Here is a 27,732-nt window from a genome sequence, read left to right as displayed (position 1 = left end):
TGACAGCGGCTGATAGTAAAAGGCCTGATTTTTTTGAAAACACCCAGTAACAAGGGGGTCATGGGATTTTTACTGCTGGAGATGAATTTCAAGTCGCCATGAATGAGTCTCTCCCGTTGCTCTGCTAAAACACAGGCAGCACTCTTACCCAGAGACAGAGAGAGGGAGGGAGGGAGGAAGAGAGAAAGAGGAAGAGACGGCACTTACAGCATACAGAAAGAGGTAGAGAAAGAGTTGGAGTGGAGAGAGCGTGAAGAGGCTGAGTGTGACAGCACCGAATGGGAGGAGGAGGAGGAGGAGGAGGAGGAAGAGGAAGAGGAGGAGGAGGAGGGACCGAGTGGCAGGGAAAAAAGGGAGGGAGAAACCGAGAAGGGGGGACGGACCGAGGGTGAGCGAGGGGGAGGGAGCATCGGAGAAAGTAGATGAGAGGGAGAAGTAGAGAGGGAAACTGAAGGGAGTCAGGAGAGAAGACCAAAAAGGAACGAAAAAAAAAAAAAGAGGAGCGCAAAGACAGCTCAGCAAATAAGCCAGTAGCATTCCTCTCACAGCTGCAGTGATCCAGGCTGGGAGGGGAAGTTTAGCTCACCGGGAGAGAAAAATATACAAGAAATTGCTTCTTTTTTTTTTTTTTTTGGTTTTGGTTTTGATTTTTTCTCCCTCTTTCTTTCTGGGTGAAGAAATCAGAAGAGAGGAACCAGAGAGCTTCTGCAGCCTCCGAGCGTCCTGCAGGGGAAGATGGATTCAGACTCCGGAGAGCAGAGTGACGGAGACCTCTCTCCAGGTACGAATCATTTCAACCTCTAAAGCATTACAGGCGACATCAGTCACTCGTCACTTTCTGACATGTTGTGCGAACTAAGCAGTCTGTATTATAGTGTATTAGTTTATTCAGAGGCTTGCCACATTTTCAAGCATTTTTATCAGCACCAACTTTGTACCATTTCTCTCACAAAGGCAGCCTCTGTGCAATGATCACCAGCTTGCCTACAAATCTAAATACTTCTTTAATGCGTCCAGAATTAAGAATCACAGAGTTTTAAGAAACTTTATCCAGTGTCTGCTTCCTGAGACGTGTGAAATGAATGCTGCTATGAGCTCTGATGCACGTTAGACGCTGATGCCAGTGACTGGCAGAGCCTCGCCGAGCGTAGTGGATGAAAGCCGGCTCAGTCGCCACCAGGAACAGGCAAGCTCTGACACGTGCAGCCAGTTTGTTCATCAACACATCCAGTTACAGGCAGAGAGAGAAAGAGAGAGAGAGACAGTGCACAGACTCCCTGAACGCTTCTGCATCCCACACTCACACAGCATAAAAATGTTTAGTTCACTGGAAGTTAATGTGTGGTTGTTTTCATTAGGTTTTATGGCGTCGGAGCACAGGGCAAGGATTTATTGCAATAATGAGAGTTATACATTAAACATGCCCACAACACAAATGCTCCCATAACGTTGACTCTTCTCTCTCGCTCTCTCTCTTATTGGATATTTCCCAGGATTTCCACGCAATGTGGGCGATGTATTGAACTGTGATTCTGTGCAAACAAAATCAAGTCAGGAGATGAAACAGCCTCGTAGAGATGTATTTTGAATTCAAAGGTTATAAAGCAAACGTAGCCGGACCAGGGAGGTTTTTCATCAAACGTACTGGAACTGTCAGATAGCAGCTGGTTAAGATAGTAGTAATGATTTCAACTTTATCCTCTATTAGATAACTGTATGATGCCCTGAAGTGACTCCTACGAGGTAGATTTGAGAAGTGCTCGACGATACGTGTCAAATGATTTTCATTTATGGTTTAATAATGTTGATAAAGGTGTGGCTGTTCACGTTTTTATTTGTCGACACGGAGCCGTGTACGTTAATGATGCTCTGTTGAACTCTGGCCATCTGTCTGTCCATCTGGACTACTGTCTGTCTGACTTTTGGTCCATTTGCGAAGGGAGAGGAACCTCAATATATGAGCCAGAACGCTTTACCCTATAGACATTGTCAGCAGGTGATGATATATCTGCATCATCTGCTGACTTCAGGCACACAGTTCAAGGTTAAAACATCAACCAGGACTTTTACATAAACCCACACTTTTTGCATCGAAGCCAAGCTGATCCACGCGGACAGAGGCTTTATTCATTTCTCTTTCATGTGAAGTGATGTAAACTGTTTTCCAGAGAAGAGGCCAGAGGTAAATCATGGAAACATTTGTCTACAGATGCTGCAATCTGCTGAAGTTTCTATCAGCAGCCAAGTCTTTGTCATGTAAGAGGAATAAAGTCTTATCTTTGTCACCCGAGACAAATGTCGCACATGTTGAATAGGAGCGATAAATAATTTTTCTCAAAGAAAGCCTGACTCGTGCTGAAAATGCACCGTGCTTTGCTTCGCTGTGCTGCAGTTTCTACTCTTCAGTCAAACCAAAAAAAAAAAAAAAAACTGGTAAGGCTGATTTTATAAGGTCAAATGTCCCAACGGAACCCAAGAAAAGATATTTTGAAAACAGAACCTTTTTTTGTGAAAGCTCTGCTGTACACAAACATGACCCTTCATCCTGGCTGTGAGGATGAGGGATGTGCGATTGATCTGCGTTTTATGTAGACGAATTCTGGCACAAAATTTCAGCAGTGTAAATACTGAGGTATTTTGTTTCAGGTGTTTTCGACCCCTCAGCTCTGTCCTTGAGCTGCTCGTGGTTGCTGTTGGAGACCGTGGGTGATGTTTCTGCTGCGTTGCCTTAATTTCAACCTCAAATGCCGTTTTTATGAGCAACTAGTTATCGTGTATTTTCTTTCAGTTCCGCATTTCACACATCTGACCTTGGTGCATTCAGCTACAGATTATGTTGCCTTTAAGTGGAACTCATGAAGTTGTCTTTCCAATTCTGGAAGTTAAAAATAGATTCTATTAAGGGTTTTAGTGGGTTAAGTCATAAGAACATTGTTGCTAGGTGACTGACAGCAGGCAGACAGGGAAATAACTTTATTATTACCCCGAGGACAAACTGCTTTGGTTGTACATATTATTTTTAAAACTAATAAAACAAAGCTAAGATAACGGTGTGTCAGTTTTTGCATTTTTATGTTGTCAGGCTAGAAACGCAAACTGGATACACTGCAAAAACAACAACAACAACAAAAAAAGATAATATTCTAGCCATTAAAATATTGTGATTTTCTAACATCAAAATACATTTTCTAGCCTTAATTTCACATAAGACCATGTAAGATATTCATTTGGCCTTTTAGTGGTAATGAAGTAAAGAATAAAAATGAAATAATAAAATTAAAAAATTGTGTGTGTTGAACCTATGGAAACATCAGATGAAAACAAGACATCTCTCATTCATTCAACAACAACAAAATGAAACTACATAAAATTTTAGAACCAATACTTCTTTCTTTTTTTAATTGTCACAAACTTTATGTAATTGTATAAATGTGTTGTAATTTACTTGAATTTAGCAGTTTCATCTATCAAATAAAAAAGGAAACATTTATGTAATTATTGGTAAATTTACAAATGTTTTAATAGTGTTTTGATGTAAAGGGAAAAAAATAAATACATTTAAAAAATGAAATTTTATGATTATTCAAAGTTACAGGTTTTAAATGTTATTTTTAATTAGGCATGTCAATTCAAAGTCTATACTGTAATTTTACTACATTTTTTAAAATTATACAGTGAACAAAACCAAAGAAATAAATAAGTTGAAGCCTGCGAGCTGGTTCATGGAGCCCAACTGGAGTCTGCTGCTACACTCTTTCAACACACCCCTTTCACAGCAACACATGCTCATTCTTCTGCTGCATGCCTGCTACACAGCTCACCCTAAAACCATGCTGCTGCTGCTGCTGCTGCTGCTGCTGGTGGTGGTGGTGGTTGATGCAACCACAGCTGCTGCTGCATTTCCAAGGCTCCACCTCCATTCCAACAACCACCTGTAGGTTCTGAATCTGGCCTCCCTGAGGGGGAATGTTGGCGTTACTGCTGCCTGCTGAGTTTAGCTCCATGTTTTCTTTGTGGGGAGCAACAAGATGCCACACATTTCTACTACATTCACTAATGATCTATTCCATGTGAGCTGGCTGACTTCATTTTTTTTGAGAAACCTCAGCGGCTTATGTAAAATCTTAGATTCGCGCTTAAGTAGTCATGAACACAGCATCAATCCTTTAGGATGTGGCTAGAAAATAACCCAACAACACCAAGCCTGTCTGCACCAAAAGGCTGCATGGTAAACAAGTTGTGCTGGTGGAAAAGTTATTGCATTTTTTTTATGACATGCGAGGAGGATCATTAGAGAAAGCCACATTTTTCTTCATTGTATTTCTCTATCTTTCCCACCACTGCTCTCATTACTGTTTGTTGTGTTAAAGCACAAAAATCTGAAACCGCAATACACAAAGCTCGGCTCTGACTACTCTGATGGATATACCATTTACAAAAAAAGAAAAAAAACACACACACACAAAGGCTCACATTTTTTCACCCATTATCATCCAGTCATGAAATGAATGCCTCTAACCAAACCAATGGCCGCTGATTCATCCAGCACTCCATCCTGTGGTGGAGTGGAGGTGACCACACCTAATTATGAGTCAAAACGAGGCCGACTGTCAGCACACCTGTTCACTCTGCACAATGGCTGCACAGCAACCCCTGTTTTCCAGTTTGAATTATATTTTGGTTGTTATATTTGTCTGGAGAACAGCGACTAATCAGCCCACGGTCTACTTTCAGCTGATTCATCACCATAACCCGGTCCGCCATCTGCACTGAACTATTTCCAGTCGTTTGTGTTTGCTTGAAATTTTTGTCGGGAAAGCAGACTTGTTGAAAAGAGGAGCTGTTGTAATAACAGCTGTGAGATTCATGAGGGCATGAGGGCCGTGCTTCTGTTGCAAACAAGGAAAAAACAAAAAAAAACTGCAGATGTTGTTTGATGACACAATTAAAATCTACGGCCAGGTGATCCTCCTCAGCGTTCATTCACGCGTTTAAAAACCAACCAGCTCTTCAAACTCGTGTTAATTGCCACTAATCCGTGCTTCCACAAACACTTCAAAGATCTCAAAAAGGAGGAGAGAAAAAAAAAGAAGAAATGGCTGCTCTATTACGCCAGGCCAGAAGCACTCAGTAATCAGAGGAGAGCTTCTGCCTCATGATTGCCATGTTGGCAGCCCGGCCACATGCTTTACACATGAGAGACAGAGTCGGAGCAGGCCGGCCCTGCGTGCACTGCAGCACTCCCATCGCTGACAAATACGCACAGACATACTGCAAAAATGCCTGCACCCCTCTCACTCATTCCCTTTGGTTTTGCACTCACCCAACACATGCATCCCTGACTTTTTTTTTTTCTTTTTCTTTTCCTCCCCTGCCTTTAATCTGGCCCGCAGATGGAGAGTGCTCACTGCGCTACACCCAACCCTCTAACTCACACTCAAGACACCAGGAGCTGTTTCTGGAAAATTGTAACACGAACTGAGAAAAAAAAGAAAAAAAAAAAACAGGAGCGAAGCTGTAAGTGGAAAAGACGACTCAGGGGAAAGTGTCTTTTTTTTCCCCTATAGTTGCAGGGAAAAGACAAAAACTCAAAAGTCCCAGTGTGTCTGTTAGTGCATTTTCCCTTGTTTGCCTAAGCATGCATGCATGCACTGGCACAATAATACTGTGGCATTTCATAGTGTTTGTGGGACATTTGGAGACGGAATTGTCTCCCCTCGGCTGATCCATTACTGAAACATGAAATTAGACTCTTTGACAGGCATTCTGGTCAAAGGCCTCATAGATTCAGAAGGAGGAGAAGGCTGCGGTTTCACTGGAGGGCCATTCGGCGCTAAGTAAACAGTCATCAGCGCCGAATGCTTCTTTGAGGGAGTGCAGTGTGCATTAAAGGAAGGCTTGACGGTGTCAGTGGACCGTTGAGCCTGTACGGATGGATGCAGACACGTGGATCGGTGTTGTTTTATTTCTTCGACCTAAATTCACAACCACTCAAAAGTTTTCTTTAGGTCCAGGTTCAACTTTATGGTTCACACAGGGGTTTTCTCCATTAGCGCCAATGAAAAGTCTGACGTATTTGCGGGGAGCCACTGCAGTCTGGGCTTGTGTTACTTACCTCCCCCGAATATCGTCTTACCGTGCAGATGATATCAAGTTAAAATGGAGACTTTTCCTCTCCCACTAAGCTCATCAGAAAACAAGGTGGAGTGTGAAGAGTTTTTCACACTTCACTCCGGCACAACTGAACTCACAGTGCTGATTATAGCGTTATAAGGTTGTGGTAGGGAAAAAAAAGGCGAAATACCCACGGTCAGCATAATATTTCACAACAGTTTGTTTCGCAGTGTGTCAAATTATGCCACTTTCAGCATCCTGGTAAAACTATTTACTCTTCGGAGGGAGGTTATAGGCAGCAGAAGCAGTAATACTGTCGATTTAGACATTTCGTGGGCGATAACTAGGATTTGAAGTAACACATGGCTCTATAAGGCTGGTAGCGAAGAGGTTGTGAGAAAGAATGTAGTCAGTAAAAGTCAAATCTGTAAATGTGTGTGTGTGTGTGTGTGTGTTTATACGAGTTGTGTGTGAACCACAGTTATTTCCTGGTCATTAGTTAGTGGTAGGAGAGAGTCGAAGCACTTTGGCTTTACACTAAAGCGCGTCGTGCATGGCCGGGGCCTTCGAGGCCAAAGCTCAAAGTAATATCCAGTTTTATCACCCCAATCAAAGCAAGAGCAGGCTTTTAATTGAGGAGCACAGACAGCTGAAACCCTGCCCTGCTTCCTGGTTAATCTTTACTTCCAAACACGTATAACTGCGTGTTATTTTCTCATTGAGGGTTTTATGGCAGCTGTCTTCCCGAAAGGCTAAAACAGCTACTATGATTTGAACATCTTGTAATGTGAAAATGAAAAATCAACATATGACACTTGCTACTTGGATGCTGTGTTTGCCTCATGAGTGGGAGCTGCAGTTGCTAGATGCTAAATGCTGCATATCGTGTTGCCAAAATCCTAAAGTCACATGCAAATTAGCTACTGCTCTGCTAACATCTATGCAATTTCTAGTTCTGTCTCTAATGAGCCTGTTTGAAAGTGGGAAACACTTTTTGCTAAACCTTAAAACCAATATGCTAATACATTTTACAAGATGATTTGGGGGAAAAAAAGAAAAATAAAGGCCAGCCAGCATATTTACAATATGTCACTGCTTGGTTTCTCCTTGAGGACATTCACTAATGCGCCCTTCTAATGTCATTTCACCAACATTAAAGTTGTAACTGAATCTCTGCTGTCCATACAAAACACCACCCAGCCCACTCAGCCCTAACATTATTACATCCGCGTCTGAACTGGCTGCAGCGACATAATGATGACCATGTCAAGCTAGTGATTTGTAAATGTTGCGCTGGTATTTGCTAAAGGGAAATGGATGGACAGGGTTTGTTTTAAGTTTTGCCGTGCATCTACACAAACTAATTGAAGGCCATGAGACGCATAGTAATTTTCCGTCAATTAGAGCAGAAGCCGCGAAAACAGAGATTGGGGACAGAGAATCCAAGAAAAATGTGCTTTTTTTAATCACCAAGTTAAGGATGTTGGGGGTAGAACGGACAGCTAAGGCAGAGTTTCAGCTCTATGTACGGGAGATGACAGGACTAGCTCCTCTGTCAGTGATTTGAAGTTTCTCAGAGCCTCGCTTTTACGTAAACTCAGTTAGAGTGGATGAACTAGTAAACAAACCAGGAGGCCAAAGTTCTGGGGAAATCTGGTGGAAAAAAAAAAAAAGGAGGAGGGGGGGCCTGAGCAACTGTGCACGCGAGTATTTGTGTGTGCGCTCAGTCTTGGCGTGCACGTGCGCGTCTCTTTGTGAGTGATGCCACGGCATGCTGAGACTTGGCCGAGGTCTATGAGAGGAGCGACTCACCCAGGGCCGGAAAACACTTACTTCCTTGCCACTCACGCTCAGCTCGGTTGTTGTAGATCTGGTGAGAAATGGAGAGCGAGGAGGAGGAGGAGACAGACAAAAAAAAAAGAGACGAGAGCTTCACGAGGGAAAAGACAAAGACACTACAGCCGGTTCTTAATACAGCTGCAGATGATGTAAACGAGGGTGAGAAGATGTTTTTCCTCGGTGTTGCGTGGGTCTGATGTAGAGGAGTTTTGACAGAAGCTCGACAATCAAAATATGGACATGTGATTTCACCTCTTCTTTTTCTCTAACACTTCCACCTCCTCCCTCGTTCTTCCCATCACTCCTTCACGCTCTCTTCAAACAAAGTGACACATCTGCAAATGTGTATAATTGTAGACGTTTCTTTCCAATTTTTTTCTCATCCGAGCATTTTTCAAGCTAAAATATCCTCTTTTTCTCCCCGTTTCCCAACTTTCTTCAGCTTACTTCTATTAATCTTGACTGAAAGGTGTGAAATGAAAATGTACATATTGCCAGGTCTTTCCTCTCTCTCTGTAAATAGCATCGTTTCTTTATTTTTGGATGGAAAATGTTAAGGGGACTTTGTGTCTGGGGTCCAGGCCAGATAAAGTAGCCCAAATATATGATCCTCCCTCTGTATTTTATTAGGGCCACAGGCTCACAGTCTGTCATTATAGTTCACACACACCCACACATGTGTACTCAGCTTTCTATAAATAGTGTGCCACTGTTTCATGAATAAAGTGATTCCTTGGGATGCTTACCGTCACGCACAGTGTGATCAAGCGTCAATCGAAATGAATCGTCTCACATTCCTTTGCATTTTTTGTCAGTTCCTCTCGCTGTAAAAAAAAAAAAAAAAAAAGTCTCACATTCCTTTGCATTTTTTGTCAGTTCCTCTCGCTGTAAAAAAAAAAAAAAAAAGCATAGTTTGAATCATTATTCCAGAAGTTATCGCTGCACAGAAGCAGATCTGCCATTTGTTCATATCAAAATGATGAGGATTTTTTTGGCTCTCGACCATCATTCACATAACAGGGTTTGGTGGCAGAGTAGTTTTCCAGAGAAGCTCCCAGAGGAGGGAAGCAATGAGGGGAGACTGCCTCCAGCCAGTTCCCATGCCCAGCTAACCAGCTAACTGTGGCCCGGCTCTTCACTGCAGCCAAACAATGGCACACACAAGGAAACCACAGCTGGCGAAGACATTTGCTTTACAGCAGATGAAAGGTCAGAGAGCAGGAATCTCACAAGACCCCGCAGTTCCTAACAGGATATCCTGGATACCACTTTTCGTCCTCGGCGGACCTCCTCTGGTCCTTGTAACAAGGAGTGACTGCGATGGGAGCCAAGGGCAGAGCGAAAGGTGGAGGTCGTATCGCCGCTATCTCTCCCGTCTTCTCTCCCTTCCATTTTCTTGTGACAGACGATCAAGCCAGCGGCACATTAATCAATCAGACGTCTCCTGCCACCGCTTCATTTCGCCTCGTCTCTTCGGTTGGGCTCTACGGGGACATGACCATTAAAACTAAGAGACTGAGAGAGACAAAGAGCGAGATGAGGGATGGAGCATTAAATAAGGCTGTGCGGCAGCCAAAGGCAATCTGTTCTTGTGTCCCTCCTGGTTCAGAGAGGCTCTAAGTGCTTTTCCCTGGACTGTTGGTCACAGTGGAGACACTTAGAGGAGTCCCAGGATAAACACACTTTTAGTTTCAAACACTGTGCTGCCGTGTTTATAATACCTCTTCATTACAGCTACATTGACATAAATCAGCAGATTTTTATTGCGAAATCTCTTATAACAGGTTGGTCTGCCAGTAACGCTGAGTCAAACCATTTCTGACCCGAGATCATCCTGAAGTGCAACAGCGGCCAACTTATCATACTTGTTTTGCCTTAGTTTCAACAGTTACATTCCAGCGAACCTGTGTTTTTTTTTGTTGTTTTTTTAAATTTAAAATATAATCCATCAGGAAAATGTCAGAGGAGGGTTTACTTCAGGTTTTGTGGATCACAAAACTACAACAGTTGAATCTTATCCAGACTAAATCCAACCCAACCTGATTCTGTACCATCAAAACAAATCCTACACGTTCAACATGCTCAAAACGAACAAGCAAACATGTTCATTAAACATGCTGTCCACAGCAGAAGTTTTATAGCTGTGCACCTGACCTGAATATATGACATATTATGCGCTTGTTATGAAACACACAAGCATAACATCATCACTTGAGCATTATTCGCTAACTCACTGATTAAATATACTATGGGGTCATAATATATAGTGTCACCAGAGCACACACAGTATAACATATTACAGTAATCAGTATAAAAAATTAACTTGTTGTCTAACTTGGTCTTATGAACAAAGCCAGAGTTGAACCAGGGCCAAGAACGACATGTGAGAGCTTTAAAAAGTCTTATAATGATAAATCAGCCATTTTTTCTTTTGTAACAAACGCATATCAAAACTGTTTTGATAGAAAACACAATAACTTTGTTTTTTCAAGGATTTTTTAAAATATACGTACAGATTCAAATGTTTTATAGAGGAAATGCAAACTTTTTATTGTTTATATGGGACACAAAGGGGTCATTGTGTTAAGCCAAACGTGCTGTCGGTGTTTCTGTACTGTATTAGCTGATAAACACTATTTGCCCAACGGATGTATTAAGTTGAGTAGAAATCTGCCCTCTGACAAAAAAAGATCATAAAAGAGTGAGCTGAATCAGGCTGTAATCCGACCATTTATTTTTAACCTTTATTTAAGGGGAACATATTCTTTCATAGAGAAACCCTGTTAAATGAAAGTGCCCAAGCAAAAAAAGAAATGAGGACAAACACTTTGTTGAAACAGAAATCTCACAGGTTCAGTATAACACGTATTTGTTTGCTTTCTTAGTTGTTCTTGCACTTCATGATGTTTCCGTCTCGTGTATCCTTCGTCTTTATGTTACTCATATGTTATTTTCGCAAGGCTGCGGTGGCTTTTCTGCCTCATACCCTCCACGCTTCCCATTTGGGACAAATAAAAAGTAGGTCTGAGCAGAAACAGCACAGTAACACCTGCACAAAACATTAGCAGCACACAAGAAGCAAATCCCAACATCCATTTGTCTTGTCATATTTTTACACTAAGTTAGCAGTGTGCCTTTTAACAAGGTCTGGGATTCTGGAGGGAAGATAAATCTATATTTCCTGGCAGTAAAACATGATCCAGCTGTAACCTGCACATCTCAAGTCTCAGCCGGAGACACTAAGTGATCCACATCTACAAACAAGAATGAACTTTGTAACTCTGTAGCCCGACTTCGCACAAATGAAAGTCATTAAGGTATTAAAATGGAGTCATTTATTAACCCTAAAGGTCTGAATGTCCCTCCACATCCTGAACAGCTGTTAATGGCACGGTGAATGACCTCTTTCAGCACCAGGCTGCCCTTTGGAAACTGGCTCAGAGTCACAGTTGTACATGTCATGAATAATGCACATCACTGCACTGCACTGTACCATGTCCTACTCCGTTTCTCCCAGTAGAAATCGTATCTTTCTGGAGCCTTGTCATCGCCGGTTACTTTAATCTGGATACAAACACACACATGCTCGCAATACAACAGACAGAGAAGTGTGCAGGGGCGGCATGTTTGAGTCATCATCTGAGTTGTGGGAGTCAAAAATACGCCTGTATGGAGCCTTTTGCAGGTCCAGAGTGAGTGGAGGAGAGACATGAAATGACCAAAAAAGAAAAGAAAAATCTCTCCGTTTCTCGAGTATTTCTGGCGCTCTGGCCTGCATCGTGATGCATCTTTACGTCCTCTGTTCACTCTATGTTTGTGTGCTTCTCTGGCAGTGAGAGACTGACAGAACACAGAGGCTCAACAAGTCACAGCCGTGAGAAGAGAGACACTGGAAACTATATCTGTCCCTCCTCCAGCGCTATTAGTTGAGGTACCAGCTGGCACAGTGCACCTCCTCTGCACCTCCGCTGGCCTCCCAGACTTGCTTAACACTAACCCTGCAGGCTATTAAAACCCCCTTTACTACTGCAGAATGACCCACTCCATTGTTTTCCTCAAGCCTTGTAAACGCAGCCAGAGAGAGTCCTGCTGCAGCTCCTTATTGGAAACCAAAAGCAAACGGAAAAGGCCGAAGTAAAAGAAGAGGAAGTCAAGCTGTCACCCGTGTTTACTTCTCCTGCAGGAGGAGCTTTTTCCCCTGACATTTCCTCCGTATTGATACATTGATGATACTGTGATGGCACTCTCTGAAATGGCATCGCTGATAGATGACAGACTTTATTACAGACGGCATTTCCCGGATTGCTTGCCTTTCTAGCCTTAATGCACAAGTCAGTCTCTCGTATGTGAAATATGAACGGATGCAACTCCCCAAGAAGTGCAGCTTTGCAGCACACATGAGGCAAAATGTGCTGCTGTTCCCTCTTATAAAAGAAAATATCTGAAAAGTGTCTGGAAAATGATTGCTGCGGTAGCATTTACAGGGTGCAAAGAATGACCTGGAAAACGCTGCTTTAAGAGAGGTATGCATGTACAATACATTGCTGCCTTAAATGGAAAATGGCTTGCAGATGGAAAGCAAATTCGCATCAGGGAGATTTGGTTATAAATGTGCTACGAGGAAGCTTTGCGGAGGTTTTTTTGGTTGTTTGTTACCCACCTAAAGCACTCTCGTACCTTTCTGGATCTCTGAATCGCTCTGTTGTCTGTCAGCAACCTTCACTGTTTGGCTGAGAGTACAGTAAATAGATGTCCTTTTCATTCCTCTTCCTGTCTCTTATCACATGTCCATCATATGCTAATGTCAGCCTCACTAGGATGAATGTGTATGAACACCTGTGTCTGTTGTGTAAGCACAGGATCATGTGTGGTGTTATGTATCAGTGTTTATCAGGCTAAAACAACCATCAGCTGCACCTGTGATCAGAGTCTGACCTGGTTCTGTCCACACTAAAAACTAAACCCCAGCATGTTGTCATTAGCAACCCCAAACAGGGAAGCACTTATCAAGTGTTATGTTTCCTTGTGTGTGATTATATTGCTCCTGTTGTGGGAACATAAAGTGTTTACACAGTCACATTTTAGGAGCCTGTCTACCTTTGGGTCCATAATAACGCCGGTTATTGCACTTTTATTGTGAAGACTCTGTTCAGGTTAGTGTAGGCTTCAGTATTAGTGCACTGTAATTAATGAAATGTTTTTTAAATTGTTGGAAAAAACAAAACAAAACAGTGGAATACTGTAATTTTCCAAAATTATTACAAAAACTGAATATAACAAGAAACATCTGTAAAATAAGACATTACAAACTTATTTTAATTCAGTAAAACCATATCATTATGGTCACACACTTTTAAAAAAACACAATTTTTTGTTGTTTTTTTACAGTCCACATGTAAATCAATGCTTTTTTTTTCTTTCTGTGTTTTGCTAGATGTTACTTGTATTTAACAAACAGGCAAAATCTGTAAAATAACCTTTATAAAATTTATTTAGCATGTTTCCATCCTTGAATTATACATAATATTTATTTTAAATAACAAATAACTGTAAAGTCTTTATATTTTTGCTCCCTTTAATAATGTTAAAATAATTATTTTTATGGTCAAACACTGCAAAAGAACAAATTAGGTTTGCTAAAAAAAAAAAAAAGGGATTTGATATGGACATTATTAACCTTTTTTTTTTTTTTTTTTTTAATTTTATGTAATTTTTTTGTTTTGCTGTTGTTGTTTTTATGTTCCAAGTGTAAAAATAGTAAAAATAGCAAAAAGTAAAGAAAGTAAAATTATCTTACTTGACATTATCTGTAACTTACCCAAACAAAGAAAATCTGAAATATAACCATTAAAAGATGATTTAGTATTTTTCAGTCCTTAATACACTTTTTTTCTTTTCTTTTTTTCTTTTCTTTTTTTTTTTTTTTAAAAAACAGCAAATGAGTAACATCATTTTAAGTAATGATTTTTTTTGTGGATTAAATGCAGTGACAAAAAACAAAGTGCAATTTAATGGCTAAACACTGTAAAAGAACAAAATCTATTTTTATCTATTTTGACGTGGACATTATTTATTTTATTTATTCATCTATTTGTTTTTACAGTCCACATGTAAACTACCACTTTGTTTCTGTGATTTTCCTGGTTATTATCTGTAGTTTAATAAAACTGGAAAATCTTTAATATAACAGTAAATTGTTCAAAAAGAAAATTACAGTTAAAAACTTTCAAAAAATAACCTGACTTTTTGTCACAGTGTCAGTAAAGCTTTGGTAAGGCTACAGCTCGTGGTAATAAATGTAAATCAGTGTAAAAACGTGACTGTTGAGTGCTTATTTTCGAACACTGTTGGATCCTAAACCCTCACAGTGATTCAGAGGAAGAACATGACGACAGCTGCAGAAGTAAACGACTCATAGATTTCCAGAAATTATCCAGATAAATTGGAAAAACTGCAGGGAATACAGTTCTGGGTAGCTACTTTTTTTTAATCTCAGGGTTATTCTAGTTCACCACTTTCATTATTTTTTTCTGTCTTTACAACACCACACGTCTTCCCCTTTCCATCAGTTCCAGTAGTTTCTTTGATCATCATTGTAAAAGACAGTCTCCCTCTAATGATGACGGCTGTATTCACTTTATCCTAAAGTTGATTTTTTTTTTCTTGCTGTCAAAACACGAAGACACAAAACACAAATGCGTTCACACACTCACACAGTTGCCTGAGTCGGACGTGTGTGTTCTACGCTGTTCCGGCTGATAAGTGCCTCCAGCGTTGACTCAGTAAAGGCCAGTCGGTCCTCGTCAGTGTTAGCTGCCGGCCCTGCTAATGGCTCATTCCTCTGCTTACTCTGGAACGAGACCAACACAAGCCTTTAGGAAACCTTCTCACAGCCGAGCCGCCCGGTACGCTACACAAAATATCCAGATTAGTAAGTGGTTTCAACTGGTGTCAGGCTTTATCACTTTACACAAATAACAGATCTGCCAAGAGGCCAGAATCAACTCACCCAGTGTCGATTTATTTTATTGGATTACTTTACTAGACGATGGACTGACCTCTAAGCACACAGACGTTTTACTCACTGCTTATTCTATACTGATTCTCAGATAACGCAACATGCAGCTTAGTGTTAGGTCAAATGATGCCCTGATATCGCAGTTCGAAAATGTGTTTGGCTACTTTATTCATGCTTGCACTACCTCGACGTGTTTATTCTTTAGCTGGCTGGCACTAACATCTAATAATATCCACACAGCTGTAGGCTACAGCACAGTTATTATTACCCGACACCTTCGCTCTGGGGCAAAAAGCCTCAGGATCAGTCTAGAGAGCAGGAATAGTTGCAGCTTATGAGCACATCAGTGTTCATTAAAGCTAAACTTCTGACATTCTAAGAAACATGGTTTTGTATTCTCTTGCAGAGTTGCACAAGAAGAACATTTTACTGAACAGTTAGCTCCGCTCTAAACTCACAAATTAACCTGCAGTGTTTAAAAAAAATACTGTAGAAATGCAGCCAAATACTAACAGTCGTGCACTGTTTTCTAAAATCTGGTGCTTTTTTTGGCCCCAAAAACAAGAAAGCTGTTAACAGGAGGCTGCTGTAAAAACTCATGGTGTGAAGTGAACAAACATTTGACACGAAACAACACAAACACGACACAAAACAAGACAAAATGAAACAAAAAAAAAAACGAGATACAAAATGACACAAACATAAACAAAACAACATAAACAAGACAAAATGATACAAACAAGAAACTAAATGGCATAAAAAAAGACACAAAATGAGACAAACAAGAAAGAAAATGACAACAATTAGACAAAAAAAACAATACCAGCAAGACATAAAATTACACAAGACAACCAGTACGAGACAAAACCAAGACAGTAAGACACCAAGACACAACAGAAGACACAACACAAATGAAACAGAGAATGACACAAAACAATACAAGACACAAAATGACACAAAAGAGAAACAAAACGACAAAAACGGGCCACAAAATGGCATAAACAAGACACAAAGTCACACAAAACAACCAATACAAGACACAAAATGACAGTAAATAATGAGGAAAAAAACACATAACAGCACAAAGGAAAAACAAAATGACACACAACAAATACGAGACAAAACTGAGACACAAAACAGAACAAATGAAACAGTCGATGAAAAAATAACAAATACGAGGCATAAAACAACACAAAACGACAAACAAGACACACAGTGACACAAAATAGGACACGAAACAACACAAATGAGACACCAGATGACACCAAACAACAAATACGAGGCATAAAATGACACAAAACAACAAACAAGACATAAAACAACACAAACAAGACACCAACAAGGCACAAAACTGCCAAAATGACAGTAGTTACACTTACCAATATTAAACATTAAACCTCATATTCTCCAAGTGCTGGAATCATCTATACAGTGACTAACTGTTTCAATAAATACAATTTTTTTAAAAAATGTAAAAATACAGTAAAATACTGGAGACCAGAGCTGCAGGTGTTTTACTATAACTTTACAGTATAAATTTATTTTTTAAGAACAGTGTGTCCAGTGTGTTTTATCTCATTCTCATTATGTATAAAAGGTCACTTTCTGGATGTGATAAGTGTCTCTGGCTGAAATGGACATAAATCCGTCCACTTTTTGCAGCGCGCCACCTTTAGCAGGCCAGGTTTGGCTGGTCTCCATGTTCCACTCTGGATGTATGTTCTGATGCAGCACAGCAGAAAGTGTTGACTCAGCCCTCTGAAAACATCAGGCGGAACAAAGAGAGACTGTCTAGTCAACAGCCGCGGCCGGACAGCAGCAAGCACCTTACTAATCCTGATGTTAAAAGTAAACCTCACCACCTCCCAAAACACTCTTACGCAACCGCTTTGATGGGCCAGTGGCTTCGGTGACCGGAGAACTCTGCTCCCGGTTTGTTTTCAGCAGCACTGTGCAGAATACCCACTTTGTTAAAGTGTAGGACTGAGAGAATAACGAGCAGGTAGGGGAGAAGGAGCAGGAGAACGATTTTTAAAAAAAAACAGGATAGACGGTTTTCTAGTCCTGACAGCTCGGACTCTTCTCTAACTCAATGTGACACTTTGGTTCATGCATGTCACTCCTCACAGCCTCTGGGTGACAGGCTGTATGTGAGAGAGCTCGGACTGTCTTCATGTGATCATCTACCCCGTATGTGCTAAAATCTCCAGTCAGACTCCGAGTCGCCCACCTCCTTCACCAGCACTCTGACTCACACCTCGCGCAGCCTCGTGTCCGTTCTTCGCAGTATTCTTCCCCCCCCCCCCACCTCCTTACACTCCCTCATTTCTGCTTACATTTTTCATCACTCGGGGATGTGCAAACAGACTTGAGACAGGGGTCAAGGCAAGTGAGTCGATAGCCACCTGCTGGTCTTCAGAAACAGGCTCCAGGCTGTGTGTTGGAGGGGTGGCAGGAGAATAATTAGTCCGCTTATAGCTCTGCAACTAAAAAAAAGAGGAAAGCATACAACAACTCTTCAGTAAACTCTCTCTTTGCTATAACAATCGAAGATCTTGTTAATTTAGAAATGTATTTAGAAAGCAGTTCGCACATATCCAATTTCCAAATCGCCCGCACGGCCATCGGTCTGACAAGGCCGGCTTTATGGAGCAAGCTGTCACCTTTATCAGTGTGCCAGGGTTTCAGAAATCTATCCAGTTGGGTTTCTGAATATCAGAGGCTCACTGGAACAAAGAGCTGCTTCAGAGAAACAGGAAATGACAGTGACAAAGAGAGCCTGTTGATGAGAGGCACAGATCTGCCTAATGAAAACCAGTTACATATCCTGGTGCTGCTATTCAAATATCATGGAAACTACTGTTCTGTGCTGTGTGCGTCTATTCATCACCTCATGCAATAAAGTTACCCTTTGGTATTTTTAAGAGCAGAATCTGAATATCAGTCTGCAGGGACGACACACCAACTTTTCTTTCTTCCACGCTAACGGTGAATGTAGAAAGTCTGCAGTTGTTCTAAAGTTTTTGGAGGTTAAAGTTTGTTGCACTGTATTCGGACTGCGGTAAAGGTTTGGGCGTGGATTGACTTGCATGATGAAAATGACGGCTCATAAAAGTTTACTGATGAACAAATATTAAGTGCTGTGGTCACATAAACAAGTCGTAAAATCGGTGATGGAAAATAAAAACATCATTGTGTAACATCCATATAGCTCTATAGCCTACACTGTAAAAAATAAAATACATTTAAAAATTCATAAATAAAATACTGTAATACTGTAATGTTCAATAAACTGTTAAAAAGTGAAAACAACAGTAAATATCTGTAAAATAATTCTCTCTTTTTTTTTTTTTACAATTTAAACAGTAATTTCAGTTTTTTGTATAAATACAGACTGATAATGACATTGTGTACAGCTTTGGCCTCTTTTGTTTTTTCAGTCAGTAATCATGTAAATGAATGGTTGTTTCTGTGATTTTTCTCAATATGTGTAATTTAACAAACAGGGAAAATCTGTAGAATAACAATTTAATAAATATAAATACAAATAAATACATGCAAATATACATATTTATTATTTCAAATATTGGCATATGTTGGCAAAATAGCAAGGAAATTTTACAGTTGACGCTTGTAGAAGAAGAAATTACTGTTTTGTAAAAATACAGATTTTAGATATGGATAGTAGTCACATTTATTATCATCAATATGATTTTCTTAGTTATTATCTGTAATTTCACAAAACAAGGAATATCTGTATAAATAAAGCAAAAACTGTTTTTAAAAAAAATTTAAAACATACATTTTTAGAGTGTAATTGTCATCTGCTATTGTAACACACGTAACATGTCGTCCACATTGACATTACTCTTTGCAAATAAAAGCTTCTAAACAGAAAGGCACTCAAAATACCTTGAAGTTCTTCTCTCTAACGCATTAAGCTCCTCAAAACTCCTCTCTTTGTATCAAAAACAGAATCTCTTTATGCCTTGAAATGCTTCCACTGCTTCTATTAGAATGTGTGAATCTATGAAGCCTCCACCTCCATCTAAACTGCATGACGCACTAGAAGTGTAAATCAGATATTTTTGAGGCCATCCTGAGTACACTGCATCTTCAAGAAATAAATGTTCAGCCAAGGTGTTGACTGCTCTTTTTTTGCTCGTGATGTGTTTCTCGGCATGTAGGAACACCATATGGAAATGTTAGCAAGGTGAAAAACAAACACTTCATTTTCACTGGAGAAGGAGTTTCCTTTCAAATGAACCAACATTGAAGACAGCAAAAGATTTCAGTACACTACATGATGCAAACAAAGAGCACTGAACGGTAACTCGTCCACCATCTTTACGTCTAATCCACAGTTTATATTAACAATGGCAAACACGAATATGTGTAATGTGAGAAGTTGTTTGTTGTGAGAAACACACAATGATCATGTGTAGTTTCCTGAAACTTTAAAGACCTTCTCCAGTAAAACTCAAGTTGTTTACCTTGTTAACGTTTCCATATGTTGGTTTTTATATGCTGGAAGACACATCATGAGCAAAATATGTAGTCAGCATGGGGTAGAGAAAGAGGCGAGGACTTCATATGTTTGGACACTGTAGATTAAACAACAGCTAACCCATTTTAAGACATCAGGGATACTTTTCAAAAATGTGATTTTGATACACAGATATGAGGGGTTCAGTCAATGCATGGAGAGGGATTGTGTCATCAACACAGAAGGCTGCAGATTTCAGGGTAAAGCTTTGATAAAACCTACAGCGCACTGTCCAAAATCACAGTCAGTGAAGAAAGTGGGCCAAATGAGATATAATTTTTTTTCCCTGAGGAACTGTAAGTGACCACACCAGAGCAAAAACCAGCATTTATATGAGCAAGATCACAAAAACCTGATTCCAAGATTCCAAACAAACATTAATCATGCTCCAGTCTAGCGTCCCTCTACAGCTGTTTACTTCATACCTTCACCCTATAAACCTCATAAGGAGATATTGATTACAGCCAGGATGACACGCTTGTCCCATTTCCAAGAGAAAAAAAACCTGCTTTTCTGCCTTTCTAATAACAATAAATATTTATATAGCATTTTCTAAAAATGACTCTACGAGGTCCTTTGACAGACAAACCAAAAAAGGTAACAGTCTGGAAGATAGTAATACAACAGAAAGCCAGTTGGGCCAAACAGAAAGAAAAAAAGAAGAAGAAAAATACCAAAGAAGTGGAGAAATAGACTTAAACATGGTAAAACGTACAATATGCAGAAAAATAAAAAGCAATTGAAACAAATAAAATAATAAAAGCACCAAAAATGGCAAAGACAAAACAAACAAAAAGCTTATTTTATAAAGCAGTAACTAGATATATGCTCATACAAAAAAAGAGACTCATACAGGAGGTATTAATGGAACTCACTTCACGAGTTTAATCACTTCTGCATGTTTGACATCCTCCTTCTTGTGTGACACACAATAGGTCACAGCCCCACTCTCCTGAAGCTGCACAAAGGAGCAGCGAGGAGAAGGATTAGATTTTGAGTATTGGGGGGGAACAGACTGTCAAAAAAAGACATTTGCCTTATTAGCTGTTAAATGTCATGCTGGGCTAATTATATGTTCATGAAATGTCATTTAGCTTCAGACCAACACATGAAATGTCACTCCACTACTTTCACATGAAATGCCACAGATCAGGTTTCTCCCAATTGTTGTGCATCCTTCAGCCTCTTTTTGTATGTGCGCATTTAAATAACACACACCCAGATGATGGCACGATGGTGTGAATTCTAAACATCACACAGCTGTCTGTTTTAATAAAAATTATAATGACAACAAAGCAGGTGTGCGTTCAATTTGGCCTCATCTGCTGCTCTGTCTAAAGCCCACCGGGCACTGACACCCCCATCAACTCAAACTCCCTCTATCTTACATGGTACATGAGGAGGATGAGGAGGAGGAGGTTGACAATGTGCCCAGGGAACGGGAGGAGGGGGGGGAAGGGATGCCTCTTTCCTTGGCTGGCTTTAATCATAATAGGAGTTATCTGGTGTGTAATTTGAAGCTGGGTGGCACCTAAATAAACCCCCTTTTCCGTCCTCCCACTCCTCACATTCAGCATGTCGGGCAGGCTGCCTTTGATGTCCTCCTCTGTGATAAACTGTGACAGTGCAGCAGGACACAAGCATAAAACTGTGATCAATCTCGAGTTGTGGAGGGACGGAGTGCAAGGAGGCTCTTATCGGTGCACAGCTGTTTGATGTTATCCAGAGCAGATAGTCATTCTTCCCGTAGCCGGCCCGCTAAAACCACCGCCTCCTCCAGGAAGGCCGCCGCCCTCCGGTAGAATGTGGCTGCACCTCGTTTCATCTGCTCCTCAACAACATCACAACTCTGCTCTGTGTTGAATTTTAGCTATAATTGCCTTAAAAGCACGGTATTGTTTTAGCAGTGTCCAAGTTTGAAACTGAGTGGCTTTGGCCTTTCTTCGTGCCAAGAAAACTGAATCATCCGAGAGGAGTTTGCATCAATGCTTCATATTTACTGAGATCACATTAAACTGCTACCAATTTCCTTTGTTACACAACTTAGTGTTGTGTAACAAAGAAAAAAAAAGCCACTGTCTTCTCCTGAATGATAAAAAAAAAATTTCTACACTTAAGATGAAACTTTTCTGCACAAAGATTTCTTTATGCAAGGACAAAATGAAGTCAGTGAAAGCTAGTGAAAGAAAGAGCCTCTATTATTATTATAGTGGCTCGACAGGGTTGCAAAAGCCTGTTTGTCCAGATGGAATTCAGCTGTTACATGCAAACACAGCAAACTCTCAGGGCGGTGGTTAGAGACCATAATAATAACATGTACAGAGATGACAGTGTGCCGTCTTTTCTCCAATATTCAGAGTGCTGTATTTATTATTTAAAAAAAAGAAAAGACTTGAGTTGATCCATTCCATGTCTCTTAAAGGTACAGAACACTGTATCCTTGCTTATTTCTCAGATTGTTTTTTTCCACTCAGAGCAAGGATTCACAAACTGAAGCTACTACTTCAATACGATCATGATTTTAAGGCCGAACGCATCGTGAGCAAAATAAGCGGTCAACTCCAGGGCAGAGCATTTCCACGTTGAAATTGAGCAACACAAATTGATATTTTGGGGATTTCGTTGTGATTAACAAACTAAAGGAATCAATCCTGTCATCATGAGGAGTGGGACTTTCTGTTTCAATATTTTTCTGCACAATCTGTTTCTGGTTCAGTAACAATAACAACGTGTAGTGTGCCATCGTTGTTTTTTCAATATTCAGAGTGCCGTATTAAAGACAAAACACTTGAGTTGATCCATTCGACATCTCTTCAAAGGTACAGAGCACTGTATCCTTTGTTAAACAGAATTTATTTTATATTTTTCAGGTTGGTTTTTCCATACCGGGAACCTAAAACTGAAGCTGCTACTTCAATACAATCCTGATTGTACTTTTGTTCATTCCACAGAAAAGCAAAAAGAATCACATCTTTTACATTTCTGTCTTTTTTGTTTCTCTTCCTTCAGGGCAGGAGAGCTTCAACTCTCGCTCCCTGGCCCTGCAGGCCCAGAAGAAGATCCTGAGTAAGATGGCGACTATGGTGGTGGCCAACATGCTGACAGACGACACCAGCAGCGAGATCTTGGACGAGCTCTACAAGGCGAGCAGGGAGTTCACCAAGAGCAAGAAGGAGGCCCACAAGATCATCAAGGACGTCATCAAGATTGCCCTGAAGATCGGCATCTTGTACCGCAACCACCAGTTCAGCCCGGACGAGCTGGACACGGTGGAGCGCTTCAAGAAGAAGATGAACCAGGCAGCCATGACGGCGGTGTCATTCTACGAGGTGGAGTACACCTTTGACAGGAATATTCTGTCTGAGCTGCTGCTGGAGTGCAGGGACCTGCTTCACACCCTGGTCGAGCAGCACCTCACCGCTCGCTCACACGCTCGCATCGATCACGTTTTCAACCATTTTGCCCACGGGGAGTTCCTGGCCGAGCTGTATGGGGATGGAGAGGAGTACAGACTCTCTCTGAGGAAGATCTGCAATGGCATCAACAAACTGCTGGACGAAGGAACGCTTTAACCTCTTGCACTTGACCTCTTTCACCTCGAGCTCTCTCTCCTCTTGCTCCTTTTCTTGCTGGTCTCTGCTGCCTCCTTCTATTTCCTTTTCACTCGCTCACCCCCTGACCGCTGCATCCTCCACCTTCTTACTGCTCTCGTCTTCCTGTTTCTTCCGCATCCATTTTTATGGAGGTTGTTGTAACATCCTGCTGCTGTGGTTCAATGAGGGAATGTTTTTTTTTTTTTTAGACTGTCTTTCCACTCAGTGGATCATCGCTGCACACGAGGACAGCCTGTTTCACCTTGTATGCATTATAGCATTCCAAGTAATACCTTCTTTGTGCAAAAGTGTACTGTACCAATGGCCAAAAAAACATACATACTTGGATATGGAAGATAATCAGTAGTAGTAATCAGTCTCTCTCTCTTTGTGTGTGTGTGTGTGTGTGTGTGTGTGCGTGCACATGTGTTTGTATGGATTTCGCCTGAATAATGCTGTTTTGTGTTTGTACATAAGACCAACTATGACATGGTGTGTGTATTATGTATCTGTGTCAATCTTCTCCACAAGAGTGTAACACTTGTCTTTTATTAAAGATTTCTTTAAATCAGTATTTTTGCAGTTCTTCTGACAACAGTAACTCCATGTGAACTGGTTTTAGTGAAGATGAGTTTGCTCCTTCTTGTTGGCAGTCGTAGCGATAATTTTCTCTCATGACTCATTTCTTGGTTGACATGTAAAAGAATTCAATGATTTGCCTGCCTGCAAACTACTTACACCCTGAGACAAATTTACTAAAATTAAAATGAATATTTTGCTGCCTATTTTCAAGGCCAAACTGTTACCATGACAGAAAAGGAACGTATGGATTAGAACTGAAAAATGACTCACAAATGGCGCTTTAAGCTACTACTTTCCTGTCTGTTTGATCCACATGCACACTAGACATAAATGTGCCAACGCATATTTTAAAATGAGCAGGAAAATCAGCAATTTATCATTTCTGCTCCATTAGATGCCCTCTGCTCTGTTCTGCTCCCCGTGTCCAGGAAAACACATTACTGGTGGCTTGGTGTGACTCCAACAGAATAATTTTGGCAACCAGTAGAGAAGAAGTCCAGTTTTATGTCTCTGTCTCCTTGCAGGAACACAACACAGACAGACCACCCACCCACTGAGCACCCATTTGTGCTCACATACTTACTGTCAGGCGGACGTACAACATCGGGTCAGTTATGCAGCTTTAGTCTGGTCCTGCTATTGGACGAAATCTCCAGCTGGTTCCAGCATCAAACAGTCTGGACATGAGAGAGATATGTGTGTCAAGCACATAATTTATAATGCTGATAAGTTCTAATTAAAGAACTGCGACATTAAAAGAAGACCACACAGGCGCACATATGCGTATCTTATGTTTTTGTTGTGGATTTTATTGCATGGGATTGTAGAGGCTGATATGTTTTCTTTAGTTTGTCGTTTAAAAACACAAGTGCACTTAGGAGTTGTAATCAGTCATTCAAAAATGTAGTTTTGGTCAGAGAGTAATTACTGTAATTACACCGTGTCAACTCAAAATAAACCAAATTTTCACTCTTAGGCAGGTTAAGCTTAGAAATGAGGAAAACTGCTTCCTGGCTCCATCCAAAGTTCTAAACAAGCTCACTAATTAACATGTTATGTCTCAGTTTTTGTGGTCTCCTGCCTGTAGCTTCATATTTAACGCACAGAAGTCTTCTTGGCAAGATAGTAAATTTTCCAACTTGTCAAAATGTCAAACTTTTCGTCTTAAGGCCAGTTTAAACTTCAAGCAGCAACCTCAAGGGTTGAAAAATGAAGCCAAAACTGGAGTACCAAAAACTGCAGCTTCTTAAATGAGGCTCCAAAAGTGAGTCAATCTCCAAATAGTTTGACTCACCGGATGCAAGCTGTGAGTGTAGGTCTGCTATTGGCTGTTTGTTTTAACCAGCTGTGATTGAACACTAAACCTGCATTCTTTGCTTCATTCCACACAAGATAACTATATCTGGCTCAACGAATGAACCCCCCCATAGCATGATAATCAGGTGTGGGCAGACCATTCTGTACCACAAAAGAACCTCATGTTAAATGTTCATCCACACAGCTGGAATAAGCATGTTCACAGTGTGGCCTCAATCACTAATTTCCTTGTTCATGACAACTGTACGGGACAACTCACCCCTTCACCATTCACAACGCTAAAAGTTATTTATAAATAAGGGTGTAGCTAATGATTTGACAGATGAATGCCATCATGGGACAGAACATGTCCCAGAGATGTTTGCAGCTCCACTAACCCTTAAGCTTTGTTCATTTTTGGATTAGCTAAGGGTTAGCAGGCTGCCAGAACAGTGACAGCTGAAACCACCACACTGAGCTTCAACACTTGTCTTCAGGAAACCTGTGAGTAACGTCCATCTTTATATACAATCAGTGTTTAAACCTAATCTTAAAGGAGTAGTTTAGCACACGAGTATTGCAGTATTTCAACCAAAATGGGCCATAGAGAAGCAGCATGAGCCAAGATATACCCACTATTAGGACCTGGAGCTTAAACAAATATTGGATAGTACGATTTTCCAGGATGCCACAAACATTGTGTCTTTTCTTTCAACCCAAACTACCTGTGATAAACTGCATGCTTCAAGTTTGTAACACAGTCTCCAAACACAAGCGAAATAACCAGCCACAGAAGACTAACTATTGACATATTATGTGTATAGTCAGCAGAATTTTCATTTCAACTTAAACAAAACCCAAAACAAAGTCAATGTTTTCTCACTATATATAAAGGTACAAAGTGGTGCCACCCACACACAACCCACTAACAAAACACATATGTGAAGTAAGGTCAGTGGAATAAAATGGCTTAATAAATTTCCAAAACATCCCCCCAAAGAAAGATCAGATGACGAGGTAGAAGTCAGCAGCGTCGTAACTTAATGTCAGCTGGTGAGCAAGAAGCCCATCTGTTGATCACACTGCTGGGAAGTCACATGTTCGATCCCTTTTGCAAGACGTGTGACCTTTCAAAAGGTTTTTCAGGAACACAAGGAACTGTTTACTGCAAAAGGTGGTGCTTGAAAAAAAACAAAAAAACAGCACAGCACAGCCTGTAAAAATTAAAAAACCTAATTATAAAGCAGGATTTGGCAGCATCACATTCTTTATGTGCTGCCACATTTCACCTAAGTCTAATTAAAGGATTCTTTGTGCCTTCTCTGTCCAATCTTGTTCATCCACTGTGGATTTATGTGACTAAGAGGAGAGCATAGACCTCTAGTGGTGAAGAGGCTCACTTCACGGGTAAGACGAATGTTTCTATCGGTCACAATAAACAACACAATTTATTAGAAACATGTTGCTCATTTTAATGTTTATCTGTGGGAGTTTATTATGTTACAGCTGTGTTTTTTTTTCTATCAAAACTGTTTATCAAATGGGACAAAGAAAGCACTTCAAATGGAACTCATTTATATAAGCCTGGTGAGCACAGATACCAAGAATAAAAGAATTAATAATGTTGACACAATCAGTTGTGTGTTCTAAATAACCACAGGGTTTTCATGAGGCATAAACTGACTAAATCAAGGATTTCCCCCTGCACACTGTTTAAAAAAGGCTGTAAATAGATAGCACATCTAAAGCATCCACTTCGTGGAATTTTTACTGATATGCAAGGTCTCTGAAGTTCATTTCCCTCGGGTCTGATAAGGAGAAAAGTCACGTCCCTCCACGTCTGTTTCATTCTCCTGAGAAAACCCCAGTTTAGACCCTCTCAAAAGAATCAGAGGCTATTTACAGACAGCACAAAAATATAAATAAATACCATGTCAAGAGTTTGACTTATCACCTCAGCGTGCATACACAACCAGTGACGATAATTCTCGCATTTTTGTATTTCCTTTTCCCAGATTTGAACCAACTTCCCATGTCAGGTTGGGTGCACATCACAAACATGTCAAGTGTCAGCTTCCCACAACTGAAAAATAAGTGTTTATGTTGAAATTACTCAAAAGAAAACTTAGATTTTAAACATCAAAGTACGTTCAGAGGTCATAAAGAGTGTGTCGGACAAAGCTGTATAAGAAAAAGCATTTTGGGGGGCTGATAAAATGCCTTGGGTCATGAAAGTTGTTGTTTTGTAAAAATAATTAATACAATAAGTCTTCATACAGAGTCTATGAGCCAAGGTGTTTGGAGGTTGGGTTGCATTATGGGTTATGTAGGCACATGGACCAAGGAATAAGAATGTGTGAGATAAAAAAAGAAAATGCTGAGTGCGGTCTTTAATCAGTAATGTTCTCTTGTACTCAACTATAGATGAGACTTTTTCAAATTGTCTACAGACTTGTCAAACCTGATCCTGCCAGTAGCATGTTTGTGTTTCAAAGACTGAGCCATGCAGCTTTAAGTACACATGATCAGGACAGTGAAACTGCAAATGGCTCATTTAACATGTCATTTTTATGTTCACAGTGTTGGGGTCATGAAGTCTACCATGGTCAAACAGAACAAAAAACTTCAGATTTTTGAACATCTAATTCCAAAACCAGAAGGTCTTGGAACCTGGCTGCAGGGATTTCAGCAAGAAAAGTATTTTCTGGCTTGCAGTGGTCCAGTTCATGTTCAGTTCAGCTCAA

General features: G+C 40.4%; 1 protein-coding gene across 1 annotated transcript; it reads left to right on the top strand.

Annotated features, from left to right (window-relative positions):
- The first annotated feature begins 436 nt into the window (after positions 1-436).
- Positions 437-23,682, top strand: tnfaip8l3 (tumor necrosis factor, alpha-induced protein 8-like 3). The gene is made up of 2 exons (XM_008289450.1): positions 437-781; positions 22,527-23,682. The coding sequence occupies exons 1-2, from the start codon at positions 736-738 to the stop codon at positions 23,087-23,089; spliced, it is 609 nt and encodes a 202-aa protein (XP_008287672.1). The 5' UTR covers positions 437-735; the 3' UTR covers positions 23,090-23,682.
- The last annotated feature ends 4,050 nt before the right edge of the window (positions 23,683-27,732 follow it).

The sequence above is a fragment of the Stegastes partitus genome, unplaced genomic scaffold, assembly GCF_000690725.1.
Source record: "Stegastes partitus isolate 25-593 unplaced genomic scaffold, Stegastes_partitus-1.0.2 Scaffold615, whole genome shotgun sequence".
Classification (NCBI taxonomy): Eukaryota; Metazoa; Chordata; class Actinopteri; family Pomacentridae; genus Stegastes; species Stegastes partitus.
This window is presented reverse-complemented; position numbering and strand designations above follow the sequence as displayed.